This window comes from Nelumbo lutea, chromosome 1 (assembly GCF_056320005.1).
Source record: "Nelumbo lutea isolate HS-2025 chromosome 1, American lotus-T2T, whole genome shotgun sequence".
Lineage (NCBI taxonomy): Eukaryota > Viridiplantae > Streptophyta > Magnoliopsida > Proteales > Nelumbonaceae > Nelumbo > Nelumbo lutea.
The window spans coordinates 38,833,484-38,845,038 of NC_142684.1; the positions used below are offsets into that span (position 1 = coordinate 38,833,484).

The window sequence follows — 11,555 nt, forward strand, 5'->3', positions numbered from 1 at the left end:
TTGGGCTTTGAGCTCACATATGTGTGCCGAGTCATGAACTTGTCGCAAGTGTCTCTGTGGCATCGGTTTAGCACAATCTGTGCTATTGCATTTGTAGTGAATCAACATGTACCTACACCTGACTTGAGCCTTGGGGATGGGCTACGTCCATTCTATGGAATGGGAGTCCAGATCAACTGCCAACGAAATACGTTTCAACGTCCTACCAACTGGCACTGCACATGTTATATGTAATGCATGGTAGATCCCACTTTTGTGGTGGGTCCTAATTTCATAGTGAAATGTGTGGTGTTAGATCAAATTGGTAGGGGTGTTGGTTGGAACGTGTGGTTGGGAGGAGATCCTAATTCATAGAATGGCTCCCCATCGAGCTCAAAACATAAGGCGGCAATTTATACACTAACTAGGACGACAAGTCTTCAGGAAGAATTTCTAATGCGCACAACCGTTGAAATCGCGAGTAAAATCAGGGTCTCTCTCTCCCTCGCTCGCGCGCGTCGGAGGAAGAAAAGAAACGAAAGAGGTTTCATCAAAAAAAGAAACCCGTTTTATTCTGACTGACACATTGGTCCGCAACCATGATGCTTTTTGCAGTCCGATCCTTCTCCCTCTTCGTCTTCTTCCTCTTCCTTCTCTTCGCTTCTCCGGCCTTCGCTTCCGAGTTGGATCACAAGGTGAAGTACACTGTCTGTCTCTATTTCTTTTGATCTCCAACCCTAATCAGCTTACTCGGCGACGAATTTGGTATTGGAACTCGTACATCTTTTGTTGGGTTTATCGTCTTTCTTCGATTTGGTGCTATCTTCCTCAGATCTGGGCATTTGTTTGTTCGAGACGGGCCAACTTGTGAATGTTTTGGTGATTTGTGTGGAATAATAATTCCTGTGGCTATATATTCGGATGATCTAGCATTATTTGTTTGGTTTAGTTGAAGCAGTCAGCTTCGTGGACAGTGGATCGAAATGGGTTTTTGTGTTTCGACTTCATTATTAACCGTTCGTGTGTTGCAGTGTTCACTTGGTAAATAGGGACTAGTGGTGATATTTGATTAACAAGTTAATACTGTTTATTTGGGGACTGGATCTAGGTTAATTTTTGTTGTGTGTGATCTATGGTTGCATAGAATTTTTTTTTTTTCTTTTTTAGTCATTGGTTTGGCCGTATTGTTTGGGATCCCTTTTAGATTCCGTCAATTTCTTGGTTCCTTGTCGTGGAAAGTAAACCTATACCTTTTGAAGATTTGACATCCGCGTTATTTAATCGTTCCTTTCCTCATTCTTTTGGTGATCACTTGTTAATGGGTTCTCCTAGCTATTAGGATCCCTTTTGTGATGCATCTTTGTTTCTTTGCACTAGAAAGCTCTTTCTCTGTAAGTTTCACTGCTATGTTGGGGGTGGGGTTGTGATAAGGATTTTGTCCCTGTTTTTTAATGCTTAAATTATCATTCAATTGACAAGTGCAGCCTTTCTTCTTGATTTTGCTGGTTTTCCTTGTGACACTGTATTGTACTCTTTTTCTTTTGAATTTGAGTCGGAGCTGAGTTATTTGGGTTCCATGAAATCAAAGAATTTATGTGTGCAAGTGTTTCTTTTTGTCATTATATTAGAATCTGTTATCTGCAATATGTTAATCCACCTCTATAGTCAAACTTCTCAAAAGTCAACAACTGGTGGTGAATTGGAAGCATAGTCATTGATGTCTGTTTCTCTGTTGTATCTTCAGAAAAGTTTTTCTTATGTTATTCTCTTCAGGTTTTTCGCTCATGCAAGACAGCATGATAAGACTTGTCCTTTTCAAGGAATAAAATATTCCCCTAGATAGTTTAGCATATGTGAACTATAGTATGCCTAAAAATAGGAGTCGCATACATGTTTTAATACTTACAAGGTTCCATACCCAAGTTGTACCCCAGCTGCACTCATCAATTTTTATTTTTATTTTTTGATCGGCATTTAAATTGAAAGAGAGCTTACTCCTATCTAGAGGAGGCATGAATAGGAATGAGCTTTACTGGGGGTTGACAGTATAAGAGTTGTGATGTATGCTTTTTTCATTTTATTGGTGGGTAATTTATATTATATGTTTTTTGTATTTTCCTCTAGTAGGGCCTTCATAACAGCTCTTGTTTGTGTCTTGTTCCCTCTTTCTTCTCTCTTGTCATTCAATAGAAATTTCTATGATTGAACCAAGAGACCATACACCAAGAAGTTCTTTCATCATGCTTTTCATCTTTGTGTTTGAAAAGGAGGGGAACTTTTGACCGTCTCATCATTCATTATTAGATAAATAAGAGGTTTATGAACTCATTATGTAGATCTCATAGACTTCTGTGGCCCTACCACATTTCCTAGTACTATCTTAATGATTGCTACAGAGTGTTGCATGGAATGGACATGGGAGTTGGAGTTTGGTGCATGCCATAGAGGATGACTTGGCAAGACAGACAAGAAAACATGGATCTGCGAACTTTTTATAGGAAAGTGATACCATTAAAATAGTTTGTTATTTCTAACTGTATGTGCAGACATATAAAAGGGGATAGACCTGGTTGGATCTGTTTTAAGCCAAAATAGAACCGGCCTGGTCCAGCTTGGGCCACAAAATAACAAGCCAAGCCAATCCTTGAATTAGGCCTAAGGATTATTAGCCAGCTGTCAACAGCTAGCCACTTACATTTACATAGTATAGTTCCTAGAAATTCTAGAAAGTTCACCAATTGGAAAGGAAAAAGAAAAATATAAAAGGGCTACCCATATCTGAAAGAGGGACCCAGATTTCTCTCTCCACCTCTTTCTGATCCAAACCCTTTTACCCACTTTTTCTCTCCTTTCACACCTTCACTGACCTACTCTGTCACCAACGTTGCTAGAACTATGAGGGCCTAATCCTTGTTGGTGGGTACACAGTGCAGCCCCTGTAGGGTCCGACCATTTCTCTTCTTCCCAGCGTTTTCATCCTGTTGCCAAATTCTAGGACCTCTGGAGACTCGATTATAGTGACCTTGTCCATGGTGTTTACATTGACATAGTATACATACAAAATAAGGGTCTAAAATGTTGCCTTTGTTACTTAGATAGTTGGTAGAGATACGATGGTGGTCACAGACATTAAATTTTTTATGATATGATTCTCTTTTGTGAGGTGGGAGGATCACAACGGATTAGGAATCTAAGGTTGTTGGTGTAATTTTTTGAAAAGCTCTCTAATTTGAGGATTGATATGGTTCTTACTTACCTTCTATGTTGAAGTTTTGGGATGTTTTTTCATGCCTTGGCCCATTAGTTATTTAGATATTCCTTTAGGTTCTAATCCAAAAGATGATATTTGGAAGATATTTCTAGGAAAATTTTCAAAGAAGTTGGATGTATGGAAGATAAATTATCTCTTTGGGAGGTAGGATTACCCTTATCAAGTACCCATTGGCCAGTCTTCCTGTGTACCACCTATAGTGTTAGAGATTTGCAAGCAGTGGCAAGGAAAATGGAGATGATAATTAGGGACTTCTTATGGGACCTAGGGGTTGGGAAAAATGATCATTTGGTAAAATGGGAAATAGTGTGTTACAAGTATGGCTTAAAATGTCCCTAATTTCCCTAATATTTCCACAACATATTTCTATTTCCATGGGTAGTGACATGAAATTTTACCAAAATCAACATATTGTGCAATGAACACTACTAACTTAAGAAAGTTGAGAGCTGTGGAACTTAAGGTTGTTAGGATCAAGCCGGAGTACTTGTCGCGCGCCTTCGAAGTTCTCTCAAAAGATGCCCGGTACAAGGTCTGTTAGCTTCATTAGATGAAGTGTCGCTCTGGGGAAGACGAACAGAGGTTGAAGGAGCTGACGAGTCTGCAGGTTGGTGTACACGTGGCCTTCAGGTGCTGGCGGGAAAGCCTGGTGCGTGTGGGCGAGCTACAGAGGAAGGGGAACAGTCGCAGGGGTGCCCCAAGTCTCAAAGTTTTCTTATTAAGGCTTCTAATTCAATTTTTTTTTTGAAGTTTGGATGTTTAAAGAGGGTGGCCCGTCCTATGCTGATGTGGCTAAAAGGGGTAAGGTTCAAGTGAGCTCAAAGTCACTGTCTGAACCGACTTTAAGGAAGTCTGGGCTAGATGGGTCAGTGGGTGAGCCCTTTGTTTTGGGTGGTTTTATTAAAAGCCCAAGTGACAACTTAAATCATCACGTGGGGCGGGGCAGACATGGGGCAATGATAGATGGTAACGTTCATCTATCATCGTCTAGGTCTTGCCCTCTCGATTGTGGACACCACGTTTCTGATCACCCGAACCCGCACTATTTGAGAGTTAGAACAGAAGAGAAGGAAGAGTCTGACCAAGGTTGGATAAGCTGCGGCTCAGATTCTGACTATGATGAAAGATCGGAAGCTTATGGGAGTTTAGGCAGTGTGGAAGACGGAGCTCTATCTAAAGAACAGAACAAGGATTCTTTCAGCCTGGATTGTTATATGGAATTCGGTGGGGGAGGAAAAGGAGGAGGGGGAGGAGTGGGTGAATGATCTTAACCCAAATTCGGCTGAGCCCTTCCCTAGTTCTAGCGCTTTGCAAGAGGCGAAAAGGAGGTAGCTTGGGTCATCTTACAGCTAAACAAGGGTACCTCACAGAGAGGTACATACTTGGGTATAGAAAGGGGTCTTTGTGTTGATACAACAACAAAGATTTTCTTCCCCCAACTCGGGGAGACAGAGTGCTCCAATTTCTCAAAAAATAAGTGACTACCACTCTTTCGCCTACTTTCTCTCCTCACATCTCTGCCTCAGGTAAATCCCTCAACTCTGTCAATTCAGTTTTGGCTACTAATGAGCGCTTAGTGTCCCTTGTTCCAAATTCTCCTCCCAACAAAGAGTCGGAAGCCCTTGGTCTGAAAGCCATAGTGCATTTACAATGGGGGGGTGGGTGAGAAAACTTGTAGAGTCAAAAATATGGGAAATCATAGAGAGCCTTTTGAGTGAAGTGGAGAGGAAGGAAATGCAGAGAGGGAGCATGGAGGGGACAAAAAGGGCTGTTGATGGAGGTAATGTGAGAAGGAACGAGAAGTTTCCTAGGAGTGAGGAGAGTGCAACTTTAGAAAAAGAGGAAACTAGTGGGGAAGAGTCAGTTGCAGAGTTTGTGAAAAAGTTGGGGTGTAAGCTGAAGAACCCGAATGACCTAAAAGCCTACATGCAAAAAAAGGAGGACAACAAGATGAAGAAGAGAAAGCTGAGTGAAGTGGAGAGATTGAAAAGAGATATTCTGAGGGACAAGAAGTTTGAAGTGAAAGGGGATAGAAGAAAATGGTCTAAATAGATCTTGGAGGAGTTAGGGTTGAGGCTAAGAGTTTTCAATGAGAATCCTAAGTTGGAATGTGAGGGTTTGGGCAACATTAGGAAGAGAGCGACAATTAAAGAGGTAATTAAGAAGTTTAATCCAGATGTGGTAATGCTTCAAGAGTCCAAAAGAATGGATTTTGATTTCAAATGGGCAAGGAGTGTGTGGAGTTCCAGGGTTATAAAGTGGGTGGCTACTCCCTCGTGGGGTTCTTCAGGAGGGATTGTGACCTTGTGGAAAAAAGATTTACTTATAGGTGTGGAGGAGGCACGGGATGCACCCTCCCCTAATTCCCTAAACATTACAAGAGATCAGAAATAAAGATTACAATGCTGCCCAAAATAAATGATCCCTAGTAGACCCCAGTTTAGCAAGATAATCTGCCAAGACATTTGCCTCCCTACCCACCCTCTGATATCTACATGTTATCAGCCTATAACATTCTGTCATCAAGAGCAAATAGGGCATTCAGCAGAATGATTGAGACAAGTGTAGCATCTTGGATCACTCAAACCTAAGAATCATTTGTAGGGTTTCTAGAATAACTCTAGGGTCTTTGGAAACATATGCCAGAAGTCACACAAGTAGAAAATAAGCTCAAAAATTCATTTTTCATTTTTGCAACTTTATACCTAGGAAAATTCTGCGACTTATAAAATACGTTAAAAAAAACTAAATAGCTCTTAAACTACTTGACCAGTGGCTCTAAACAATTGAAATATCACAAGACAACTGAAACTAATAGGCTGTATCTACATATTTGTAAATGATCAAAGTACCACAATAATAATCAAATGACCAAAATATCACTTCTGTCATACATAAACAGTCCAGAAAATTCCTGTATTACCAGCACATAAAAAGTTTGACTCTTTGGATCCTGCATTACCCGGACATCGACTGATATAGCAATGATAGACTTGCAACTGTCTAAACGAATATTCCTTTTAGTCATATTAGTTTATGTCAATCACTTATTTTTTTGGTAATTGGTTTGTGTCAATCATATGGCACACTAGATGCACATGTCCATTTTAATCACCTTTCTCTAATCTATGGAAACATCCTCTTTAATTTCATTGTAGATGATTAATCCAAAGTACCAGAAATTATTAATTTGGGCTATCTCCTGATCAGAGAGTTTGCCATTTAGGTGGTTAGTGAGTTCCTAAATGACCCAAGAATTTTCCATGAGGAAAAGTATCGAGTTTCTTCATTCTTGAACCAATGGAAATTTCATGTTATTTTCTTGGTCATTAGAGTTTTAGTATTTTGAGTTTTTTTACTGGTTTATTTTGTCTTAGAAGAGGGTTAATCATATTGAATGGTCAAATTAGTTTTTAGTCTTATTAGAAAGCTTTTGGCATTTAAGAGAGTTGAAGATGCAGTCATGCAACTATCCTTTCAGCCTACATTTTAAGGGTCAAAGCTTATGATAAAATGGTCATGTAACTATCCTTTCAGCCTACATTTTGTATGATTATGATGGTTAAGAGATAGATTATTTGGTTATTTATCCAATGATACCTACATCTTGTAAATGTGGCATGTTTTCAATGGGTTGTGACCATTTTATTCATAGGGTATTATAGTATATGTTTCTTGTGCATTTGTACCTTATTTATAGCCAGAAAAGCAGATTTCTTGTAATTCGTATATATATATATATATAGGATTATTTGAGTTTCTCTAGTGTATCCACGTGTATCTTAATTTTTCCATCATATCTATTTTGTATATTAAAATTGCCGTTTTGATACTCTTTGTATATCTGGTACTTTGAATCTTGGTGTTAATTTGATGAGTAAAACATATTATCTGGTTGGATTTTGCTAAAAGTGTAAGGTGACTGCCTGCAGTATCAACAAGATGATCTGGTTACACTTTGGGTAAATAAAGTTGGCCCTTATAATAATCCACAAGAAACATATAACTATTACAGCCTTCCATTCTGCCAACCACCTGGCAATTCTGCTCATAAGTGGGGTGGCCTTGGTGAGGTTCTCGGTGGAAATGAACTCATTGACAGCCAGATTGACATAAAGTTCCAGAGTATGTAGACCTTTCAGTATCTTGTTTATGTTTAAGAAGCACTAAATGAATTATTTGACCACATCAATTATCTGTCTTTTCCTTGCAGAAAATGTGGACAGAGCTACCATTTGTGAACTTGCACTGGATGCAACAAAGGTTAAGCAATTCAAGGATGCAATTGAAAATACATATTGGTTTGAATTCTTCATGGGTATGTTGTTCATTGTTTTTTGTTCCTTTACTGCCTGGATTGCTCAATGAATATGCTTTTTTAGTCTTGCATGTTCATTTGTCTATAATGTGTTTCTTCTGTTCTCATTATGTTCTTTTTCGGAACTCTTACTCATTTGTCATTCCCTCTTCAACATGGCAACCGTTTTATGATGTGACTCATCCAGATGATCTGCCTTTATGGGGTATGCATATTTATAGACTCTATTGACTAATTTTTGAGTCTTAAGATGATTTGACATGATTCATTAAATTATGCTATTGATGCCCAGGCTTTGTTGGTGATCTGCATCCTGATAAAAACAGTGATAGTGGCAAGCATGTTCTTTTCACACACAAGAACATTGTTGTCAAATACAATAGAGATCAGGTCATGGATTCTGATATTCCTTGTGGATCACATGTTTCAATTTTTAGGGCATATCCTTTGTATTAAATTTGCTTCTTGTTTTGCAGATTATTCATGTTAATCTCACTCAAGAAACCCCTAAACCCTTGGAAGTGGGAAAGAAATTGGACATGACCTACTCTGTCAAATGGATTCCAACAAATGTCACTTTTGCACGACGTTTTGACATTTACCTAGACTACCCTTTCTTTGAGCACCAGGTGAATAATGGTCATTAGTGCATGTTTAGTTGGTTCATTTTCTCTCAGTGATAGCTTGTGCTTTCATTTTCAGCAATCTGAACTATTTATCAGTAGTTGTTTCCGTTTTTCACAATATGTTGATAACTGTTACTTTCAGGATTTGAGAAGCTACTTAAGATGAATTTTTAGTTCAATGTTTTTATGGCATTTTTATACCTTCCTCAAGAACTTTGATTATTGAAACCACTAAATGGTTCTCCTATCTGCAGATTCATTGGTTCTCCATTTTCAATTCTTTCATGATGGTTATCTTCCTTACTGGTTTGGTCTCAATGATATTGATGAGAACTCTTAGAAATGATTATGCAAAATATGCACGAGAAGATGATGATCTGGAGACTCTGGTGACCATATTACTTTCCCTCTCTGTTTTTTAAATACTATTTATTTGGTTTTGTTGAATTATCTTTTTTCCCCATCTTTGAATGCTTTAGGTAGTGATAATAGCTCAGTGGTTGGTTACTTTTCTCCCTGCCATCAGGAAAGAGATGTAAGTGAGGAATCAGGTTGGAAACTTGTCCATGGGGACGTCTTTCGGCCTCCGCGCAACTTGGTTCTACTATCAGCAGTTGTTGGCACAGGTGCTCAACTTACAATGCTTGTCCTCCTTGTCATCTTATTGGCGATCATTGGAATGTTGTATGTTGGGTACGTAGAGATTTATTCCTTCATTTTGTGCCAGTCAGTTCTTTTGCCTAGTTGCTTTGATGGAATAGAGTTGGTTCCTTTGTGCAAGCTATCTTTTATGTTTCCCTTGTTTTTCTTCTTTATTTTTCACATGTTTACTTTATTTCATTAGTTTGGTTTTAATAATTAAATTGTGATGCTAAATTTGTTGCTCAGTCGTGGAGCAATTGTGACAACTTTCATAGTATGTTATGCTCTTACGTCGTTCATTTCGGGCTATGTGAGTGGTGGACTCTACTCACGCAATGGTGGTATGTTCTTTTTTTGATCATTCAATATCCTCTTTTACTTTCGTTTTGAAGGCCACTGATTTTTTCAGTTCCATTTAAGTATTTTTTCTGCAGTTACTTTTCTCTTTCATCTTCAGCTTATGCTTTCAACATAATTAATTCAATTCTTATGCCATAATGTCAGGTAAAAACTGGATAAAATCGATGATTCTCACAGCATCCCTTTTCCCGTTTATGTGCTTTGGCATTGGTTTCATACTAAACACAATTGCCATATTCTACGGATCCCTAGCAGCTATTCCTTTTGGCACAATGGTTGTTGTGTTTGTAATTTGGGCTTTCATCTCTTTCCCTCTTGCACTTCTTGGTACTGTTGTTGGAAGGAACTGGAGTGGTGCTCCAAACAATCCCTGCCGTGTGAAGACTATTCCACGCCCTATCCCTGAGAAGAAATGGTATCTCACACCTTCTGTTGTCTCTCTAATGGGAGGCCTTCTTCCATTTGGCAGCATCTTCATTGAGATGTATTTTGTATTCACATCCTTTTGGAATTACAAGGTAAACGTTATACCTACCCTTCTTTATGAATATGAATATTGGGAATCATTTTCATGAAAAGTACCAGCACTTAAGCATATCTAAAAAATCAAAGAATAATGAACTTCTTCATCATGGATCTCTATTATCCTACCTTGGGGTCACCTTCAATAAAAATGGCACCTTACTTTTTTCTTGCCTTGAGCCTTGTGTTTTTAGGAACCCCTGGTACTTTAGTTGTATATCTTACTTTTAAAACAGTAGGCTCAAAATGAATCTCTGTGTTCCTTTCCCCATCCTTGGTTCAGTGAAAACATTCTGCCTGAGGGTCCTTGCTACCTGTTCAGAATAAACCTTATTTTATGAGAAGCTTTTAAAACAAAAAAAAAGTATTAACAAATAAATATATAAAAGTTTGCATGGCTGTTATAGATAGGGAAAAACTCCAATATGAAGTTTGGTAAAGAGTTAATGTGGAGTGCAAATCTGCTCATGGTGAATCTAGTGAGTCCACTGTCTAAGGTCTGGATCCTCTACATGTTTTCCTCCACATGATAGAAATATGGTCTAGGGAACGTACCTGGTTGAGCTTCTTTAGTTGATATAATCAGGAACTTTTTTCCCTATGTTGCATTACTTTAATTTTCTTATGATTTGTTGGCCTCTTTAAAATGATTTAAGTTTGATTTTATGAGTCAACAGTTTGGCCCTGAGGTTGAACTGTTGACCAGTTGCCAGTTCCCCTTTATGTGTTGACAAATGGGGGATGTTCAAAAAACTATACCTAATTATGCTTTCTACGTGCTTTTCTTGTTTTGCAGGTGTACTATGTTTATGGATTTATGTTGCTGGTATTCCTAATTCTCATTGTTGTTACCGTTTGTGTCACAATTGTGGGAACATATTTCTTGCTAAATGCCGAGAACTATCACTGGCAATGGACTTCATTCTTCTCTGCTGCATCAACAGCTATCTATGTTTATCTCTATTCTATATACTACTACTATGTCAAGACAAAAATGTCAGGCTTCTTCCAGACTAGCTTCTATTTTGGATACACATTGATGTTTTGCCTTGGGTTAGGAATTCTCTGCGGTAAGTTTTTACAGCGGTTACATTGTTTGTGCTTTTATATTGTTGAATTCCTTTTAAACCCCTTAATGGGACATCCCTTGATGCGCTGGATGTGCCTCTCTTTTACATACAGTTGTTTTTTTATTTATCATGTTCTCTACGTTTGAGCTAACATTGGTGATTGTCTCTTTTGGAATGCTCAGGAGCTGTAGGTTATCTTGGCTCTACATTGTTTGTGAGGAGGATTTACAGAAACATAAAATGTGACTAGTGAAGGTCCAGAAGACAGTCCCTGGTACTGCTTGCTCGTCGAGACTCAAGTATCATAAAGGAAGCATGGCCACCCAATGAGCTCCTAGCAATGTTTACAAATGGAAATTATGGGGTTACAAGGGTGTTTTGTTTTTTTGGTCTCCGGCTTGGGGGAGGCTTTGCATTTTTTTCCTGGCTGTAAGTGAAAGCCTTCTTTAATTTAGAAGTGCAAAGATTGTGTTATAACCTAGAAAGTTAACATGGACGACTCATTTTCCATTTGGCTTTTGTGTTACGTAATTACACTTGGCCTAAAGGCTGCAACAGTTTATTTTTTATCGTGCTTCTCGATGGATAGAGATACTGCTATGTAACAATTTCTTCACAATTTTTTTTTTTTAATTCTATGTTTTGACCAAGATGAAAATCTTTTGGTTCCTACATACAATGGCTTTATACATAATACATGGAGTATCCAGTGTTCCTCTCTATTTTTTACTACTTCACTAGGGGGACCTGAGTGATGCATGAGATTT

The 11,555-nt window shown here is 38.4% G+C and overlaps 1 protein-coding gene across 1 annotated transcript; it reads left to right on the plus strand.

Annotated features, from left to right (window-relative positions):
* The first annotated feature begins 302 nt into the window (after window positions 1-302).
* On the plus strand, window positions 303-11,298 carry LOC148874333 (transmembrane 9 superfamily member 1). Its single transcript, XM_088969430.1, has 12 exons — window positions 303-674; window positions 7,183-7,375; window positions 7,464-7,568; window positions 7,756-7,773; window positions 7,861-7,958; window positions 8,045-8,197; window positions 8,449-8,583; window positions 8,721-8,887; window positions 9,083-9,177; window positions 9,341-9,714; window positions 10,515-10,788; window positions 10,971-11,298. Exons 1-12 carry the CDS (start codon window positions 579-581, stop codon window positions 11,036-11,038), a joined length of 1,776 nt encoding a protein of 591 aa, XP_088825556.1. The 5' UTR covers window positions 303-578; the 3' UTR covers window positions 11,039-11,298.
* Window positions 11,299-11,555: the final 257 nt, after the last annotated feature.

Bases quoted from the DNA above. Each gene is read 5' to 3' on its own strand.
- LOC148874333 (XM_088969430.1), top strand. From the start codon at position 579: ATGATGCTTTTTGCAGTCCGATCCTTCTCCCTCTTCGTCTTCTTCCTC. The intron at 7,959-8,044 runs GTCATGGATTCT...CTTGTTTTGCAG, and splicing joins TCAAATACAATAGAGATCAG to ATTATTCATGTTAATCTCAC. The intron at 9,178-9,340 runs GTATGTTCTTTT...CCATAATGTCAG, and splicing joins ACTCTACTCACGCAATGGTG to GTAAAAACTGGATAAAATCG.